Source organism: Diadema antillarum, unplaced genomic scaffold (genome assembly GCF_040938485.1).
Source record: "Diadema antillarum isolate AM-2024a unplaced genomic scaffold, OU_Dant_1.0 scf00000102, whole genome shotgun sequence".
NCBI classification, from domain to species: domain Eukaryota; kingdom Metazoa; phylum Echinodermata; class Echinoidea; order Diadematoida; family Diadematidae; genus Diadema; species Diadema antillarum.
Genome location: NW_027270991.1, coordinates 360,575 through 382,099, shown reverse-complemented (window position 1 = coordinate 382,099; position 21,525 = coordinate 360,575). Strand labels below are relative to the sequence as shown.

The following is a 21,525-nucleotide window of genomic DNA, read 5'->3' as shown; positions in this document are numbered from 1 at the left end:
TCTTTTTTTTTACACAAACCTTGGCAGCACCAAGAGGAAGACCATGAAAAAGAAAAATGTGGATTTATGGATTTGAGCTGTGGAGCGAAAGGGAGGGGGGGATTTGAAACACAGATAAAAAAAAAAAATCTCTTCAGGCAGAAAATAAAATGGCATCGCCTTAATAAAGGTCCTTCAACGTGTCAGACTGATTCCAGCTATTGTAGAAATGAAGGAAATATCATACAGGTATTGATGATGATTACGATTTCATATGCTCGTAGAAGCTGAGATACCCCTATCATATTTATATACATTTACGTATAGATATGTTTATATGTATTTTTTTTTCTCTTAACACAACCCTTGCCTGCACCGAGAGGTAGATCATGAAATGAAGAGTTATAGATTGTAGCTGTTGAGTGAAGAGGAGGGGGATGATGTAAAACACAGATGAAAACACCCATCACTTCAATAAGTAGACACGATGACATTGCCTCAATAATGTTTTCTATTTAATTTTACACATAAAATCTTCACTATCTTTTCTATTAAAGAAACCACTACCATCCACATTTGTAATATTAGTACATGTATCTTCTAAGGAGTGACACCTAAAGTTATATAGGATTGTGGGGTTATGTCAGCATCTCCTATTCAATTTTCAGTAGACCTTAATATTGGAATCATTGTTTTGTGTACTTGGGAAACCCCATCCATCTCTTCCTTCATTTTATGAAAAAGAAAAAAAAATCGGTTTCTGATCGAATGATATGAAGACATAATGTAACATTGTGGACACATAACTGTAAGTTTGAACAAAGCAACAATCTACACCACAAGTAAAAACCCATGAATTCAGATTCTTAATGTTTGGTGGGAAATAGGTGCTCTTTTTTTTTACACAAACCTTGGCAGCACCAAGAGGTAGATCATGAAATGTGGACTTATGGATTTGAGCTGTGGAGCGAAAGGGGGGCGGGGGTGATTTGAAACACTGATGATAAAAACCCATCTCTTCCGGCAGAAAATAAAATGGCATCGCCTCAATAAAGGTCCTTCAACGTGTCAGATTGATTCCAGATATTGTAGAATTGAAAGTAATATCATACAGGTATTGATGATGATTACGATTCCATTTGCTCATAGAAACTGAGATATCCCTATTATATTCATATACATATACATATACATATTACGTATAGATATGTTTCTATATATTTTTTTCTCTTAACACAACCCTTCCCTGCACCGAGAGGTAGATCATGAAATGAAGACTTATAGATTGTAGCTTTTGAGTGAAGAGGAGGGGGATGATGTAAAACACAGATGAAAACACCCATCACTTCAATAAGTAGACACGATGACATTGCCTCAATAATGTTTTCTATTTAATTTTACACATAAAATCTTCACTATCTTTTCTATTAAAGAAACCACTACCATCCACATTTGTAATATTAGTACATGTATCTTCTATAGAGTGACACCTAAAGTTATATAGGATTATGGGGTTATGGCAGCATCTCCTTTTCAATTTCCAGTAGACCTTAATTGGAAGGACTGGTTTGTGTACTTGGGAAACCCCATCCATTTATTCCTTCATTTTATTAAAAAAGAAAAACAGTTTCTGATCGAATGATTACAATCCTTCTGTATTAAAGAAAACTTTGTAATTCCATTCATTTTCGATTCTAATCAAAACGGTCAACATGAATCTCTCCTCTATGGCCCACTATACGATATTACACTGGAACATAACAGATGCAAATTAAGATACCCTTGCTTCCGATGCTGATGTCTTGAGGGCAAGAAAGAAACCGTCGTCTATGTTGACATTCTGTAGCTCCAGAGTCTTAAGGTTTGGCATGGTGCAAATACTCTTGGCAAATTCCTCTGATGCAGCAGCAGAAATGTCAAGTCGTCCACAGTGTGTGATTGATTCCAGCTGTGCAGTACATGAAGAGGGTTAGAAATAACATAAAATACTAAGGGAAGACTATCCTGTCAGTGTGAATATAATACCTCCATGTTTTCATCCCTTTTCCTCCCTCCAACACACACAAATGCGAACAACACATAAACAAAGAGTACATATTTTCTAATAAGGATCCCGACCGATTGGCGCGGAGGATTGTAACAACTTTCATTCTGAAGACATAATGTAACATTGTGGACACATAACTGTAAGTTTGAACAAAGCAACAATCTACACCACAAGTAAAAACCCATGAATTCAGATTCTTAATGTTTGGTGGGTAATAGGTGCTCTTTTTTTTACACAAACCTTGGCAGCACCAAGAGGTAGATCATGAAATGTGGACTTATGGATTTGAGCTGTGGAGCGAAAGGGGGGCGGGGGTGATTTGAAACACTGATGATAAAAACCCATCTCTTCCGGCAGAAAATAAAATGGCATCGCCTCAATAAAGGTCCTTCAACGTGTCAGATTGATTCCAGATATTGTAGAATTGAAAGTAATATCATACAGGTATTGATGATGATTACGATTCCATTTGCTCATAGAAACTGAGATATCCCTATTATATTCATATACATATACATATACATATTACGTATAGATATGTTTCATATATTTTTTTCTCTTAACACAACCCTTCCCTGCACCGAGAGGTAGATCATGAAATGAAGACTTATAGATTGTAGCTTTTGAGTGAAGAGGAGGGGGATGATGTAAAACACAGATGAAAACACCCATCACTTCAATAAGTAGACACGATGACATTGCCTCAATAATGTTTTCTATTTAATTTTACACATAAAATCTTCACTATCTTTTCAATTAAAGAAACCACTACCATCCACATTTGTTATATTAGTACATGTATCTTCTATAGAGTGACACCTAAAGTTATATAGGATTATGGGGTTATGGCAGCATCTCCTTTTCAATTTCCAGTAGCCCTTAATTGGAAGGACTGTTTTGTGTACTTGGGAAACCCCACCCATTTATTCCTTCATTTTATTAAAAAAGAAAAACAGTTTCTGATCGAATGATTACAATCCTTCTGTATTAAAGAAAACTTTGTAATTCCATTCATTTTCGATTCTAATCAAAACGGTCAACATGAATCTCTCCTCTATGGCCCACTATACGATATTACACTGGAACATAACAGATGCAAATTAAGATACCCTTGCTTCCGATGCTGATGTCTTGAGGGCAAGAAAGAAACCGTCGTCTATGTTGACATTCTGTAGCTCCAGAGTCTTAAGGTTTGGCATGGTGCAAATACTCTTGGCATATTCCTCTGATGCAGCAGCAGAAATGTCAAGTCGTCCATAGTGTGTGATTGATTCCAGCTGTGCAGTACATGAAGAGGGTTAGAAATAACATAAAATACTAAGGGAAGACTATCCTGTCAGTGTGAATATAATACCTACATGTTTTCATCCCTTTTCCTCCCTCCAACACACACAAATACGAACAACACATAAACAAAGAGTACATATTTTCTAATAAGGATCCCGACCGATTGGCACGGAGGATTGTAACAACTTTCATTCTGAAGACATAATGTAACATTGTGGACACATAACTGTAAGTTTGAACAAAGCAACAATCTACACCACAAGTAAAAACCCATGAATTCAGATTCTTAATGTTTGGTGGGTAATAGGTGCTCTTTTTTTTACACAAACCTTGGCAGCACCAAGAGGTAGATCATGAAATGTGGACTTATGGATTTGAGCTGTGGAGCGAAAGGGGGGCGGGGGTGATTTGAAACACTGATGATAAAAACCCATCTCTTCCGGCAGAAAATAAAATGGCATCGCCTCAATAAAGGTCCTTCAACGTGTCAGATTGATTCCAGATATTGTAGAATTGAAAGTAATATCATACAGGTATTGATGATGATTACGATTCCATTTGCTCATAGAAACTGAGATATCCCTATTATATTCATATACATATACATATACATATTACGTATAGATATGTTTCTATATATTTTTTTCTCTTAACACAACCCTTGCCTGCACCGAGAGGTAGATCATGAAATGAAGACTTATAGATTGTAGCTTTTGAGTGAAGAGGAGGGGGATGATGTAAAACACAGATGAAAACACCCATCACTTCAATAAGTAGACACGATGACATTGCCTCAATAATGTTTTCTATTTAATTTTACACATAAAATCTTCACTATCTTTTCTATTAAAGAAACCACTACCATCCACATTTGTAATATTAGTACATGTATCTTCTATAGAGTGACACCTAAAGTTATATAGGATTATGGGGTTATGGCAGCATCTCCTTTTCAATTTCCAGTAGACCTTAATTGGAAGGACTGTTTTGTGTACTTGGGAAACCCCACCCATTTATTCCTTCATTTTATTAAAAAAGAAAAACAGTTTCTGATCGAATGATTACAATCCTTCTGTATTAAAGAAAACTTTGTAATTCCATTCATTTTCGATTCTAATCAAAACGGTCAACATGAATCTCTCCTCTATGGCCCACTATACGATATTACACTGGAACATAACAGATGCAAATTAAGATACCCTTGCTTCCGATGCTGATGTCTTGAGGGCAAGAAAGAAACCTTCGGGTAGGTTGACTTGCCCTAGCTCCAGAGTTTTAAGGTTTGGCATGGTGCAAATACTCTTGGCATATTCCTCTGATGCAGCAGCAGAAATGTCAAGTCCTCCATAGTGTTCGATAGATTCCAGCTGTGCAGTACATGAAGAGGGTTAGAAATAACATAAAATACTCAGGGAAGACTATCCTGTCAGTGTGAATATAATACCTCCATGTTTTCATCACTTTTCCTCCCTCCTACACACACAAATACGAACAACACATAAACAAAGAGTACATATTATCGAATAAGGATCCCGACCGATTGGCAGGGAGGCTTGTAACAATTTTCATTCTGAAGACATAATGTAACATTGTGGTCACATAACTGTAAGTTTGAACAAAGCAACAATCTACGGAACAAGTAAAAAAATCCATGAATTCAGATTCGTAATGTTTGGAGGGTAACAGGTGCTCTTTTTTTTTTACACAAACCTTGGCAGCACCAAGAGGTAGACCATGAAAAAGAAAAATGTGGATTTATGGATTTGAGCTGTGGAGCGAAAGGGAGGGGGGGATTTGAAACACAGATAAAAAAAAAAAAAAAATCTCTTCAGGCAGAAAATAAAATTGCATCGCCTTAATAAAGGTCCTTCAACGTGTCAGATTGATTCCAGCTATTGTAGAAATAAAGGAAATATCATACAGGTATTGATGATGATTACGATTTCATATGCTCGTAGAAGCTGAGATACCCTTATCATATTTATATACATTTACGTATAGATATGTTTATATATGTATTTTTTTTTCTCTTAACACAACCCTTGCCTGCACCGAGAGGTAGATCATGAAATGAAGACTTATAGATTGTAGCTGTGGAGTGAGGAGGAGGGGGATGATGTAAAACACAGATGAAATATACTGATGAATATTAGTACATGTATCTTCTATAGAGTGACACCTAAAGTTATATAGGATTATGGGGTTATGGCAGCATCTCCTTTTCAATTTCCAGTAGACCTTAATTGGAAGGACTGTTTTGTGTACTTGGGAAACCCCACCCATTTATTCCTTCATTTTATTAAAAAAGAAAAACAGTTTCTGATCGAATGATTACAATCCTTCTGTATCAAAGAAAACTTTGAAATTCCATTCATTTTCGATTCAATTCAAAACGGTCAACATGAATCTCTCCTCTATGGCCCACTATACGATATTACACTGGAATATAACAAATGCAAATTAAGATACCCTTGCTTCCGATGCTGATGTCTTGAGGGCAAGAAAGAAACCGTCGTCTATGTTGACATTCTGTAGCCCCAGAGTCTTAAGGTTTGGCATGGTGCAAATACTCTTGGCATATGCCTCTGATGCAGCAGCAGAAACGTCAAGTCTTCCATAGTGTGTGATTGATTCCAGCTGTGCAGTACAGAAAGAGAGTGAGAAATAACATAAAATACTAAGGGAAGACTATCCTGTCAGTGTGAATATAATACCTTCGTGTTTTCATCACTTTTCCTCCCTCCTACACACACAAATACGAACAACACATAAACAAAGAGTACATATTATCGAATAAGGATCCCTACCGATTGGCATGGAGGATTGTAACAATTTTCATTCTGAAGACATAATGTAACATTGTGGTCACATAACTGTAAGTTTGAACAAAGTAACAACCTACACCACAAGTAAAAAATCCATGAATTCAGGTTCTTAAAAGGCATGTAACAGGTGCTCTTTTTTTTTAACACAAACCTTGGCGGCACCAAGAGGTGGATCATAAAATATGGACTTATGGATTTGAGCTGTGGAGCGAAGGGGGGTGATTTGAAACTCAGATAAAAAAACCCCCATCTCTTCCGGCAGAAAATGGAATCTTTTCAATTTATATCATACAGGTGTTGATGATGAAGTGAAGAGGAGGGGGATGATGTAAAACAGATTAAAACACCTATCACTTCAGAAAGTAGATACGATGACATTGCCTCAATAAAGTTTTCCATTTAATTTTACACATAAAATCTTCACTATTTTTTCTATCCTATTAAAGAAACCACTGCCATCAACATTTGTAAGAGTAGTACATTTATCATATAGGGAGTGACACCTAAAGGTATATAAGATTATGGGGCTATGCCAGCATCTCCTATTCAATTTTCAGTAGACATTGATTTTGGAATCATTGTTTTGTGTACTGGGGAAACCCCACCCATTTATTCCTTCATAGTATTAAAAAAAAATCGATTTTTGATCGAATGATTACAATCCTTCTGTATTAAAGAAAACTTTGTAATTCCATTCATGTTCGATTCTAATCAAAATGGTCAACATGAATCTCTCCTCTATGGCCCACTATACGATATTACACTGGAATATAGCAAATGCAAATTAAGATACCCTTGCTTCTGATGCTGATGTCTTGAGGGCAAGAAAGAAACCGTCGTCTATGTTGACATTCTGTAGCTCCAGAGTCTTAAGGTTTGGCATGGTGCAAATACTCTTGGCATATTCCTCTGATGCAGCAGCAGAAATGTCAAGTCCTCCAGAGTATTTGATTAATTCCAGCTGTGCAGTACAGAAAGAGAGTGAGAAATAACATAAAATACTAAGGGAAGACTATCCTGTCAGTGTGAATATAATACCTCCATGTTTTCATCCCTTTTCCTCCCTCCGACACAAACAAATATGAACAACACATAAACAAAGAGTACATATTATCTAATAAGGATCCCGACCGATTGGCAGGGAGGCTTGTAACAATTTTCATTCTGAAGACATAATGTAACATTGTGGTCACATAACTGTAAGTTTGAACAAAGCAACAATCTACACCACAAGTAACAAGAGACCCGCGGGTCACGCGCACACCTGAGCATCGCAAATTTACCTTCCATGATTGTTGCAGATGTCTTCCTAAAGAACAGTGCAAACTTATATTGTAGGTGAAGGGGCAGTTAAAGAGTTTCTGTGGGGATATGGTGTCTGTTGCATATTCTATTACACTGACTGAAGTATAAAATATCTGCTAGGTACACATACTGTAATGTTTCATTAGGCAGTAAAAAAAAAAATGTGTGCAAAATTAAGTATCCCACTCCTCTTGATCTTGACTCAATTCCTCTCACATCAAAAAAGAACTCTTGACTTCTCTCTTTCAGAAGCTGGGGAAATTACCCTTACCATGACTTAACATGTCAAAGAAATATGCACTTTATCAAAAACGTCAACTTTCTCTATTGATTTTTCTTAGATTGTTGTATGCATGTGACATCATACACTGTAATAGTCTTCTCCTCCAGCAGTGATTGCAGATATTATATTAAAAAATTCACAACTTTTGAACGGATTGTCAGATTTTACCCAAACTTTCACTGATGTGTCCTACTAATATTGTTGCCTCCCCTCAATCCACATGTATATGAAGGTGAACTTGCCCTTTAATAATGACTACTGTCAGTCCATGGGTCACTGACACCAGTGACTCACATTTTACATGATGGGGATGATGGGGAAGAAACTTAGCACTGGTACATTGCTGTAGACAATGGGGAGACAAGTTATCCAGAAATGTTTATGGGAGAGGTTAGGCTCCTCGGGAGGTAGGGTGTGTAGACTGACCACAGGATATGTGACGACCAGGGTTGGACAAAATTCTGAGAATAACAATGAAGGACTTTTCCCTCATGTCTGTAGTAATTGAAGCTCGTGTTTGTAGCAACAACACTCTTCCATTTGATATATTACACTAATTTTGCCTCAGCAAGCCTTTCAGCTTTTCCAACCTGAAACTCCATCTAAACTTGGACTGTCTATTTTTCTAACTTGTTTTCACAAGAAGGTGTTACGCAATGTGTGTGATATAAACATGTGGCTCTAGTGTTTATAAACAAAGAGGCATGTCTGGAATGTGGTTACTCATACAATGTTTTGACAATAACAAGCTCAGGAAAGTTGTTTAGCATAACGTTTTGCATCCATGAGAAATTTGCATGTTCATTTTGATTGGTCTAAAATGACAATCTGAAATGTGATTGGTTTACAAGAGATGCACAAGAACACCTCAACAAAGAAAAAGTAAAGAGGTGTTCTGGAAGTAATGTATGCGTTTTCTTTGAAATTTGCATGCTGAGAGAACTGTGATTGGATGAGAAAATGTGCAGTGAATAGGAAGTGCGTTTGGATCCAAAAACAAAGAAAAAACTTTGAAGGAGTTTGCATGTCTAATTAGATCATGTTTTCTGAGGTTTTTAGAAATGTGATTGGCTGGTTTTTCATAATAGACATTTGATTGGTTGTATATTGAGTTCTAATTTGCATGTTAGGAACACTGAATCCTCTAGAAATGAATATATAGCGCAAAATTTTTACAGATTAATCAGTTGGAGACTGAGTTTCAGAAGTTTCTGAAAGCCTGATCATTGCCTCCTGCAGGAACTTATTGTGAGTATAACCCTGTGAATATGACCTGATAGAAGAATTCTGCGTTTCTGGGATAGTACGTGCCGAAGCTCGTGGCTGAAGTCCCCCAGCCCTAATAGGACCTACGAATACAGTATTCTTGGTCATGCACAATTGAAACAGAGATACACGGTGCTTAGTATTGGAGTATGGTGGTGCAACCGGGGAAAAGCCCCAACAGTAGTAAGTCGCCTATGCTCCCTAAAGCCCCCGTCACACTACAGCGTATAAATCAGCGAATGCCTAGCGGATGGGCAAAATTTGGCAAAGTCCAGATACGCTCGAATCCGCTCGAATCCGCAAGCAAAACGTCGTTTTCGAACGTTCGCCTAACGAATGATGAGCATATGCTAACCGTGTTACGAGCGGATTAAGTAGCGAATGAAAGCGAATGCGTACAGTCCGTCCAGCGGATGCTGAGCGGACAAAGCGAATGAGGAGCGAATGCCCAACATATGCAGAGCGATACTGCGGCAGTCACGTGACGGATCTCGACTGACGCACATTTTCCCAAATCATTTTGAGTAGTGACAGTGTCGAGTAACGTTGTGATTGTGAGAATGGCCCCCAAAAGAAGGAAGGAGAAGTCACCACCAAGTGCTGCTGATGTCATTACCCTCGACAGTCCTCAAGATTCCTGTGTTCCTTCTGATGATCACGTTGACGATGATGTGGGGAGTCCAACCATGGAGCTACTTGGTAGCTCCATGGTCCAACATCCTCCATTACGTCTGGTGCCTCCAACTGTTCCTAGCCTGGACCTTCAGAGAAAAAAAAAAGCTAGAGGCAAACGCCGGGACTTTAATATCCCGGAAGTTCGATGAGAAGCTGATTATACAACCCGAACTGCCCTCGTCTTCGGATCCAGGCCCTGGTCCACATCGTTCTTCGATGTTTTCCTCTCCTCCGTTTTCTCTTGTCTTGGATGTATTTGGCGATTGCCAGCTGGTTTAGGTCATACTCATGTTGATGAACAGCTAGAAGATATTGCATCTGAAATCTCTGAGCGTCCTCCATTTCTGATGACCAACTGATAAATGCTACCTGTGCTGTCCAGATTTGCTGTGCGAATTTGGACGAACGGCGAACGAATGAGAAGCGAACGCAGAGCGACCACAACTTTCGATCAGCGGGCGCTAAGCGACCACAAAGCGTATTGTCATTCCGTTCGTCATCCGCTCAAGATTTTGGACATGTCCAAAATCAAAATTTGTCTCCGGCGGATCTCTGCGAATCTCTACGAACAGCTAGCGGATACAACGAACGCCAAGCGGGTCACGAACGATGAGCAACGGATGTGACCGTACCTCCAAATTTTCGGATCCGCTGGGCATTTGTTGGCTAGAAAATGTGAGCGAGCTTCAAAGTTGTTACATGTTCAGTTCAAAAACGGTCGTTTGTAGCTATAATATACATATATATATATATATTGTTTGTTTGTTTGTTTGGGTTTTTCTGCAGTAAGGGGGGGGGGGGGCACGCACCGGGTGGAACTGCCGACAATTACTGGAAGCATGCAACTTCAGGAGAATTGCATTACGAATAAATGCCAGCGAGCTGAGCGAGCGAGCTTGAAAATGTTGACATTTTACTGTCCAAATACTGCCTCTTGTAGCTATTATACTTTTTCGGTTTGAAAATTTAGGGGAGAGGGGGAACGCCCGGTGCGCCCCTACCCCTGGATCCGCCACTAGTCAAGGGCAGTGGCGTATCAAGTGGGGGGGGGGCAAGGGGGCACGTGCCCCGGGCGCCACTCCTTGGGGGCGCAAAAAAAAATGGAGAAGAAGAAAAAGAAAACGAAAAAAAAAGAAAAAGAAAAGAAAAAAGAAAAGAAGAAGAAGAAGAAGAAACTCACCGGAAAGGGGGGGGGGGGAAGGAAGAATGGTGGGGGGGGGGCAGAAAACGAAATAAAAAAAAGATAAAAAACAAAACATAATGATGACTCGGACAAAATGACAATGTTTATTGTGTTCACACAAGAATTTCATGTTATGTAAGCTGAAATACAACAATTTTCGGCTCGCTCGCTGCGCTCGCTCTCTAAATTTCATATAGAAGAAGAAGGTAAGAACAAAATGTGATGATGACGCGGACAAAATGACAATGTCTATTGTGTTCACACATGTCATTTTATATTTAGCAGCAAAATGTTTCACGGGGCAGCGGCTGCAATTTCTTTCGTTCTGAAGTGATCGCCAATTGGATCAAAAGAAGGCACCAACGGTTTCTAACATACGGGGGGGGGGGGGGGCAAAAAATCAAACAAGATAAGAGCAAAGCGCACTGATGACGTAGAAATATACAAATTTCGGCTCACTCGCTCGTACTTATTTAGAGTATTTCTTCAAGTCCTCAGTTTGTTGGTAAAAATCGTTATCTATAAGGCCGTCATTATATCTTGATTAGAATTGTAAGATTTGATGAGCAAAAAAATACAAGAGTTCCATATTTTGTAAGCTGAAATACAAAAATTTTCGGCTAGCTCGCTGCGCTCGCTCGCCAAAATTTATCAAAACAAAAGGGAGATAACAACAAAACGTGATGATGACGCGGAAATGTACAAATTTTGGCTCACTCGCGCGTCCATGGGGGGCATTTCATGAAGCAATTTGTCAGATATTTCGCCTGACAAACTGTTAAAAGCTACTGAAATCCTTGCCTCTGATTGGCTGAAAGCAAATTTTGTCCGACAAGTTGTCGGACAAAATGCTTCATGAAATGCCCCCATTTAGAATACTTTTTTTAAAGTACTCAGTTTTTTTGGTATAGATATTTCGTTATCTATAGGACCGTCACTATCTTGATTAGAATTGTAAGATTTGATAAGCAAAAAATGACAAGAATTCCATGTTTTGTCAGCTGAAATACAAAAATTTTCGGTTCGCTCGCTGCGCTCGCTCACCAAAATTTATCAAAATTCATTACATTTAAATCACCCTCAAAAGACCCCTTTTAAGGGCTTGAAAAGCATATCATGTGGACTTTGCTTAAAGTCCCTACCGGGATGGGGTTGGGGTTGAACACTACTTTTTCAGAAATTAGGGGCGCAATTTTCGCGCTTGCCCCGGGCGCCGTTTTCCCTAGATACGCCACTCTGGTCAAGGGTGTCGGTTTATGTTAATGACTGGGATAGGTATGACCAGCGAGGTGGCGTCTAACTTACCAAGCGGGGGAAGGATGTCCAAAAACTAAAAAAAAAAAAAAAAAAAAAAAAAAAAAAAACTAAAACTAAAACTAAAATAGTAAACGCTGTTACTTACACTTGTATTAGTAGGTATGTATTTAAAATCAGTGCTGCCAGAACCAGGAGTGCGAATTGCTTTTGTCCACGATTTTTTTTTTTTTTTTTTTTTTTTGGTCCCTGGTGCAAAATTAAATATAAATAAAACTGTTTGTTTGTTTCTCTCTTTCTTTCTTTTTTTTTTGGGGGGGGGGGGGGTGGGATCTGAAGGGGGGGGGGGGTGCGTTCGCACCCAACGCACCCCCCCCCCCGTGACGCCCATATGTATAGAAATTAACCCCGATTTCCAAAACAACTCGACAAGCCATTTCCACCCAACGCACCGTCCCCCCCCCCCCCACCCCCTGATGACGCCCATGTATATAAGTGACCCCGATAATTTCCAAAACAACTCTGCAAGCCATTTCCAAAAACAGTATACATCGTACTTGAAACAAAGTCCAAGTCCTGAAGTCATGAAAACAAGTCGAAGCAATAAAAAGATATATATTGACGGCTATGAACAAATAAATTGAATTGAATTGAATTGAATTGAATTGAATATGACATTCATTGGAATGCTTGCCGATAAACCACAATGCGCTGTCCGTATGTCTACCAGGGCGTTGTGTGCAGTATACAACCAGAACCAGAACCAGAACCAGAACCAGAATTGAATTGAATTGAATTGAATATGACATTCATTGGTCTATGCTTGCCGATAAAACCACAATGCGCTGTCCGTATGTCTACTGATGTCTACATTGAGCCGATGATTAGCTCGTTGTTGTAATGTTGACGCGCGGATCCATGCAGTACAGAGTATCAGTATCGATATCGCGGCGATGCACATTATCACGGCAAACAATCTTGAAGGTGAAGGCTCTTACGAGGAAGCTATATTTACGTCATCATGATCACGCCAGGACGTACACTACTCGCATATTTGGTTGCCATAGCAATTTTCTGTTCTCTTGTTCCGCCATCGGTGCAACACAAGGAGCAAGAAGATGAAAACCCCGCTGAAGTTAAAATCGGTAAGTAAGCCTTTTCAATACACGAGATCTGAGTGGGCGTGTACACGGGACAGTTGCAGAACAGTACGGAAAGGCAGCCCGATACAGTCGGCGTGGCGTGGTGTTCCTCGACGTGTAACTGTTAGGAATACTTCTGTGGGAATGCAGTGTGCCGGGCCGGGTTTAGGGATGGAAAACAATTGCATCAGCAGTTGGTATTTTCGATATTCTGCCCAAAACTAAATCCAAAAAAAGTCTTTAAATGTAATTTTGGATTTGGGGCGTTGATGTTATTTTCCTGTTTTGCTAGCGACAGTCATTTGGTGCAGATTTGATCAAAGTGTCATTACGGTTACCCCAGTCCCATATATTACAACTCGTGTGCTCACGTGCCGGAAAAAATGCCAATCGCCTGCGTGAGTATGAACACTATTTGTGACACTGCACCTCAAAACAAACAGAAAGTCGCCAGACATGAATTTTTAGTTAAGACCACATTATGAAAGAGCAGACTTTAAGCTTTAAAATGATGTATAACTCAAATCAAATGGACTCTCCTAACCTATCTAAATATTGGGGAAAAAAACACAAACTCAGGAAAAGTGTGATCTGAGAAAAGAGGCTCTGAAGTGCAGTGTCTATTCAAGCGCTTAATCTTTACGAAACCGTAATGGCTGTGCAATGAATGGGACAAAAAACAGGAAGTAAACCACCAGAGTAACAACAATGAAGGGATTATCAGATTAAACTGAAATTAAGCATGCCTCATTAACACATTCTGTCCATAATCAATGCCAACTTTCAGAGCAGTAGCACTATCCTTTTAAAAGTTATTAGAGTTGAAAGTGAAGAGTGGACAAGGTTTTTCAGAAATGAAAAAGGGATTCTGAAGACACACCTAATCACACTATTCTACCAAAAAATGTTCGAGACAAACTGCTAAAAAAAAACACTTTCCTGCCCGTTTTATGATACCAAATGTTAGCATGATGTAAAAGAAGACCCTCTCTTTCAGAAAATATGAAAAAGTCAAGTTCGGCTAGGTTGACCCATTTTACTTATTTTCAGTCCTCATGCAAAATCAGTGTGTGCGACTTTATGTTCATTTTGAGGTGCATGGTCACATTTGCATTGTGCAGCATGAAGTGCATTTAGCCTGACAAGACCGCTGTTCGCGACAGCGCACAGCGGCTGCGTGTAGTTAAAAGTGCATTGTGACTTAGCAAGAATACCAGGGTACTTTGAACATTTATGCCATAGTTTCAAGGCCAATTATTTTTTGTTCTGAAAATATTCACGACTAAAATTTATTACATTTAAATTTATCTTCCTCTGTAACAGTGTCAGGAAAATTATAATGTTTTTCTTAGTCTCAGATCTTCGTAGATCTCTCTATGAAGAAATGAATAGAAACAGAACAAATTCTTGTTGGAGAACATGTGTGCAACAATTACTGACAATGACAATGTAGGTATCTATGAAAATGTGGGGAAAATTCTAGCTACGTGTAACCGGAACTTGCAGAAGGGTCAAAGCCAGTATGGGCCTGAAACTTTTTTTCAATTTTTGAGGACCATCGAGGCCAGTTTTATAGTAGGGCATCATCATGGCTAGTACTAGATAGGCCCCATGGACTCAGCAAGTCAGTGAATTGAATATTGGTGCTGTTCACACACTGTCCAAAGTTTTGTTCAGGAAAAAGAGCTAGATTATGTGTATCACAATACAATCCTTTTATGTGCCACATTTTTTTTTTTTTTGACACTGCAATGCGCATGCATGAGTGCTTTGCAAATAAACATGGTTTTCAGGACATGCAACTTTTCATAAAAATGTTTCTCCTACTACAAGTGCTAGACATGCAGCAAGCAAAGTTGCAGAGATAGTATTAAGCTTGGCTGTGGTGTCATTTTTAACTCTTAGTCTTTATGTGCCACGTTCACACGTCCGACTCAGTTGACGGTGTGCCAGCTTCGCATATTCTGCTCTCAACACACACAGCCGCTTTTAACAGATTGATACATGTAAATCGCTGATCTCACGGTACAATAAAAGCATTTCTTACACTTTGTTCCTCTCATTAATATACAGCTTGCATTCAAGGTGGTGATTGACTATCAAGCAGTGTTCTCAACTAGATTTGCTTACTGTACATTCTACGTTTCTGTGACAGTTTTATGTGCAAAAGTCATGCCTTTACAGTAATGTAGCAAGTGGTCATTGCAAAGAAAAGTTGAAAATAGAATTACCATACAATTTATATCGAAGCAAAACTTGGCATTCCTCTTTAACCCGTTGAGGACGGACTGATTTTGCTACAACACGCATTTCCCATAGACCCCTGCCCGAGTATACTCGGGACTCGTCCTCAATGGGTTAACTTTGCTCACTATTGTGTCCACCTTAACAGAAATTTGTAGAAGTTATAGGAATTGGAAAACAATTTTTTTTTTTCTCAAAGCATGACTACCTTGGTGTCTCAGAATAATGTGGCACACAGGGTGTTTCCACCATGGCACATAAAGAGTTAAGACAAGGCTATGATTATTTTTCCTTCAAAATGGCGAGAAGCTGCATTATTTTCTATGTCTGGAAGGCATGACTTTTGCATAGACATGTGCACAAGTGATAGGAAAAAAAAAGGGGGGGGGGGGAGGGGATCACCACTTTTTAATCACCATGCATGTACAGTTGTATGCTACACCATGTACCTGTGTGTGGAATGGAATTGATAGTGAAGCATTTGATTGTACAATGTATGAGGCATTTAGAGATTTATCACTCTGTTCTTTTGTTTGTTTGTTTGTTTGTTTTTTCATTCTGCATTTGAGCAAAATATGCAAACTGGGCATGCCGTGGATTGAGACAGGCATGCGAAAAATCACACTTATAGAATTAATAGGGGAAAATGATTATGCCCATCTGGTATGAGAAACCTATTCCTCCTTTAAAACAAAACATCCTCATTTGCATTTTTTCTTTTCTTTTCTTTTCTTTTTTTGTATTTACATGTATGTAGCCATCATAGGGGGCGGACTAGGGGGAACATCGAGTGCTTACTACCTCAGAGAGCTCTTTGGGGATGCAGCATCCATCACATTGTATGAGAAGGGCGAGATCGGTGGTCGCCTTGCAACTGTTGCTGTAGGGGGAGATGATTATGAGCTGGGAGGCTCCATCCTGCATCCACGGAATCGTTACATGAAGAATTTTGTGAAGGAGTTTGGTAAATATTAAAACTTCTTCATCATTTTACCAAGTTATCTTGTGTGTCATACAAAATACTTGCTTTTGTGTCTCTTCTAATATTCTTCATTTAACCCAGTGTTGCACACTGGCACTGGCGCAGCAGCCCCTGACCAGCAAAGATCACAGTCGGACCAGTAACTATCATTGTCGGACCAGTAACTTTTCAAGAAAGGACCAGTGAAAAATAGAAAAACTAAGTACTACTGATCCAACAGGCAGGTGGGACCAGTAGAATAATGAGTTAGTGTGCAGCAATGCATAACTTGTTACAAGTGGAAAGTAGATGTGCAAAGAATAAGCTGTTTAGAAGTTCTAGAAAACATTTCAGACTCTTAAATCTTACCTTTGACTTTGAATTGAATCTATAGTGAATTTATATTCATTTTGGATTTGCCAAGGATGTACCATAATATCAAGCAATGTATTACCCTGCAATGGCAAGCATTTTAGCCTCTTACAAAGGATTGGTGCAATTTACATTGTGAGTATCTTACTTTATGGAACTAGTACAGCTGCAAAAATAGGTGCACTTAAGGCTTTAGTTCAAAGAGCCAATGATTTTGTCCACTCTGAGGTAGCAGCTCGTCAAATTTCAAAAAGGACTTTCTTTGACAAATACTTTCTTGCCAGTAAATTTGGGATGGTACTCATGGTGTGATCATAATGTTACTGCATCAGGTATACCAGCCCTCAGTATACAGGTATACAGGTAGACCAATACATGTAAGTATGTTTGTTGTCCTGGTAAATGCTTTATAGGAAATTATCTAAACTGGTGTTCTATACTTTCACCAGGTTACTACATGTACATTGTATGTTTCCTGTGCTAATCCGATATTTATTGGATTGTTCTGCAGGTTTTAAAGCCAAAAGTGAGCCTGCCGGACAGACCATGGGAGTCTACAATGGAAAGGAATTTCTCTTCAGGGATAGCTCTTGGTCCGTAATCACCCTCTTGCGGTTGCTATGGCGATATGGCTTTGATGTCTTCAGAATGAACTGGACTATTGATGGACTGCTCGAGAAGTTTGAGAGGTATGGGCAGGATGTATTATCCCACATGATTTACCACTTCAAAATGTTGATACAGGGCACTCCCATTGATAAATAACAGACAGGATTATAACAAAATTCTGTTTAGCAACAAGATAGAGTATAAGCTGCAAAATGATCTGCGCTACACAGTATCTTTTATGATTAATTTGTTAAGTTATAATGATATTTTTGACAGTACTATTCAGGTCAGCCTCTCCTATCCAGCTTCCTCTTATCTTGATCTCTCTGTTATCCAATTGTGATTTTTACTAATATAATCATAAGGAAAAGGGGGATTTAAAATTCAAACAAAATCCCGACACAAACTCATAAATTACATATTATTTCCAATATAATTAACATACATCCGCAGCAACATCCATCTATTAAAAGTAGAATGCAATCAGACATTCACTTCTGACAAATTTTACGCAGATAGCAAAAAAAGATTTCCAGTGACCACATTATGTGGTACAGTATCTGCTCAGTAGCACTGAAACTACTCATCATGTATCTCATCATAGTCACAAATAAAAATGCAATCTTTGAATATAAAAGGAGTGTACCTACATGTACCTACCCAATGGCCTCATTACATGCCCATCTCACTGTTTATCAGACCTTAGTTTCCATTGTTCTTCTCATAATATATCACTTTTAATATTGTTAGAGTAAGAGTTCACCTTTTGGAGTGCTCAGTGATGTAGAAAATGTTCCAGATATCACATGTGATGCATGTATGTGTAGGTCAGTTGTATCACAAAACATCCTACCATGTAAAAATTTTGCAATAAAGCTCTTTGATTTAACTCATTGAAGACAGTTTGATTCTGTTACAGCACATACATGTATTTCTTGTTGACATCTGTTATAAAATGGGTTCAAGAACGTAGCCAATAGGAAGCGCTGAAATGAGTCACGTGGGCTTTGATTACTTTAGTACCATCGCACTGCAGTACCAGTGCGCACTCAATCAGTTGTTACAAGTGCGTCGCGCGCTACTATACGCGCTGTCAATCCTGTAAACAACTTCTAGTTCGGGCTGCCGGCCGGCCTTTCTTGTGTGCATAACAGATTATGTGGCGTACGTATACAGTACTCTTATACGTACAGCACTTACATGTGAGGGATTTCCGAGTGCGACGTGCTTGACTCTCGACTCTCTCGAGCGAGTTCTACATGTAGCTGACTGGTATTGACCCACAAAGGTACGTGAAAAATGCTGTTAGAGTTCTAGTTTTCGACCCATTTTATAAAACAACTATCCTGTGCATCATCTGTATATCAATACACCTTGGAATAGTTTTGGTGTAGTTTTAGAGTCTTGATTGTCCCTCCTTTTTCACCAACCATTTTCTAGGATTTATGAGCTGCAAGATAAAGGGAATGCCTATGAAACCATAGAGGACGTCATGGCAGCTATGGATGAGAAGTTTGCAGGATGGCTCAGAGTTCCCATCAGTTCAGTCCTAGAGGAGATGGGCTTCTCCCGGCGCTTCATCGATGAGCTACTCGCCGTGGCAACAAGAGCAAACTACGGGCAGAATCCAGACATGATGGGATTTGCAGGTGAGTCAAGAATACAGGGATTACTACCCTCTGTGGTGAAATAATACAAAAGTAGATTTTTAACTCCATGAGTGCCACAGTGTAAGCCCCCTGTGTGCCTCATTATTCTGAAACCATAGTGCATAAGAACTTGAAAAACTATCTGTTTTTCAAAGCCATGTAACCCTTCAAAGACACAACTATGCTAGACATGTAATGAGCAGAGGTGTAGAGAAAACTCCAGACTTTGCTGTGACTAAATTCCATGATAGCGCTATGATTATTTGTTCTTGCAAATGACCAGTACAAAATATGTGACCTTCCATCCAAACCCCCCCCCCCCACCCAAAAAAAAAAAAATGCATGCACTGATTTCCTATAAGGAATGAAAATAGGCGAAGTGGGTCATCCCAGCGAATATTAAGTTTTTCATATTTTGTGAAAGAGGAGGTCTTCTTCTTCTTTCGGTTGCATTGAAGTTGAGATCATAGAATGAACAGGAAGTTGTGTTGTCAGCATTTTTTCTCTTGACGCTTTTTGGTGGAAAGTGTTTCTCAATAGAGTCCTCTTTCCATTTCTTTTTAAAACATTTTACACAGTCTTTGAATGTAAGCAAGGTAAATTTGATACATGTCGGTCAATGCAGAGGTTATGTGCGAGGTTATACAATGGAGTTTGTGTGGTACAGATGTGATCCCCTATCATAATCCCTTCAAGAAAAAGTCATACAGCTTGCTTTTCCTATACCAAGTGTGTTCCTCTGCATACACAGTTTATGACTTCTGATTGTTCACCCCTCCCCATGGTTTTTAAACAGACTTTCTCTTTGTTTGTTTGTTTGTTTGTTTGTTTGTTTTTCTGAATTCAATTCTGCATGCGGGAGGAAGGAAATACACTTTTGGTAACACACTGAACAGAAGATGAAAAGTCCCAAATGTGAGATCACAATTTCCAGTCTGCATTTTAATCACCACTATATCCTTTTGTGTGCCTTTTTTCTGGCAGAAGGTCATATGTGTCTCGGCGAAAAAAAATTGGTGAAAGAGAGGTTTAATTTGTTGCAATACTCAATGGCTATTTATATTTCAGACACACTGTATTCTTATACATTACCAGTGAGGCATTAATGCTAGCCGTAAGCTCAATCAAAGGGCAGACTCAGCTGATGCCAATATACTGCACATGATGTCTCTATGCTTTTTCAATACTCTGATCTCCCATATTCATAAGAGTGCTTTAAGTTGATATGAATACACAGATATGAAATGCCATCTCAGATTCAAACCAAATACGATTTCAATATAGGAATGCTCACCTTTTGAATACAATCACATTTCTGCACTGCTAGCAGCTCAAGCTGTTGGTGTCAAATTGAAATTGCTACTTGATTCCATGTTCAACTCTCCCTCACAGGCATGGTATCTCTTGCCGGAGCAATGCCTGGTCTCTGGGCAATAGAGGGCGGCAACAAGAAAGTACCGCAGGAACTCTTGAAGAGATCCGGCGCAACTCTCATCAGGGCTCAGGTTGCGTCTGTGGAGCGTAGGGTTGAGAGTAATGCTGGCAGACCTTCCTTCATGGTGAGACAGGCAGGGAATGGAAACGAGGAGGATGTAGAATACGACATTGTCCTTGTCGCAACCCCGATCGAGCCGGAGGCCCGCACCTCCGTCATCCAGTTCGTGGGATTCGACCATCCCATCTCCAATTTTAGTGGTCAGTATCGCCACACTGTCGCCACGATGGTTCAGGGCAGGGCAAGGCCATCAGCGTTTGGCGTGGGGCCAAAAGGTGACCTCCCTACAGAGATCCTCACCAACATAGACATCCCACTCAACGTCAGGACAGTGTCAAAGAACTATCCTGTAGACTTCAAAGCCAGCAGTTTCAAGGAGTCTAATCAGGTGTACAAGGTCTTCTCCACCGAGGTGCTGAGTGCATCTCAACTGGACACAATTTTTGAATCCCACTCAGTGGAATCGTATAGGGACTGGCTGGCTTACCCTTACTACCATCACCACGACTCCTTCCCCTCCTTTGTTCTCTCAGAGGGTATGTTCTATCCGAACGCCATAGAGTGGGCGGCAAGTGCAATGGAAATGGCTGTCATTGGAGGTCGGAATTCTGCAAATTTAGCTCACCGGTATTGGAGAGGAGAGTCCATGATGGGTCAGCATGGTACTAGCAATATCAAACAAGAATTATGAATTAATCCTATTACTCTTATTTTCCTATATTCACTGGCCAGTATGAAGTCCACACCCCCCCCCCCCCCCCCGAATATGTTAATAAATGCTCAAATCTCTCCATTAATCTCTAAAATACATTCGTTCATTCATTCATTTTGTGTTTCAGAATCATATAAAGAAGTATGTCCAGATGATTATGACAATGAAGAATCAAAAGCTTTCCCTCAGAGTGAACCCTCCATGCAGTTGGAGGGGAATTTTATGAAACTTGTGCAA

General features: G+C 39.5%; 2 protein-coding genes across 3 annotated transcripts in view; one reads left to right on the top strand and one right to left on the bottom strand.

Moving 5' to 3' along the window:
• LOC139718917 (uncharacterized) overlaps positions 1 to 7,095 on the bottom strand; it is a 28,598-nt gene extending 21,503 nt beyond the window's left edge. Inside the window, exons 1-4 of one of the 2 annotated variants that reach the window (XR_011710050.1) lie at positions 6,932 to 7,095; positions 4,513 to 4,680; positions 3,136 to 3,303; positions 1,760 to 1,927 (exon numbers count right to left, since the gene is read on the bottom strand). The gene's annotated coding sequence lies outside the window, so the exon portion shown is untranslated. Of the gene's footprint in view, positions 1 to 1,759; positions 1,928 to 3,135; positions 3,304 to 4,512; positions 4,681 to 5,782; positions 5,918 to 6,931 lie in introns of those variants that run through there. The other variant, XR_011710051.1, reaches the window with a different exon arrangement.
• A 5,993-nt stretch (positions 7,096 to 13,088) lies between these two features.
• Positions 13,089 to 21,267, top strand: LOC139718916 (prenylcysteine oxidase 1-like). The gene is made up of 5 exons (XM_071630366.1): positions 13,089 to 13,249; positions 16,248 to 16,454; positions 17,335 to 17,512; positions 18,873 to 19,081; positions 20,474 to 21,267. Exons 1-5 carry the CDS (start codon positions 13,126 to 13,128, stop codon positions 21,265 to 21,267), a joined length of 1,512 nt encoding a protein of 503 aa, XP_071486467.1. The 5' UTR covers positions 13,089 to 13,125.
• Positions 21,268 to 21,525: the final 258 nt, after the last annotated feature.

Bases quoted from the DNA above. Each gene is read 5' to 3' on its own strand.
- LOC139718916 (XM_071630366.1), top strand. From the start codon at position 13,126: ATGATCACGCCAGGACGTACACTACTCGCATATTTGGTTGCCATAGCA. The intron at 16,455-17,334 runs GTAAATATTAAA...ATTGTTCTGCAG, and splicing joins GAATTTTGTGAAGGAGTTTG to GTTTTAAAGCCAAAAGTGAG. The intron at 19,082-20,473 runs GTGAGTCAAGAA...TCTCCCTCACAG, and splicing joins AGACATGATGGGATTTGCAG to GCATGGTATCTCTTGCCGGA.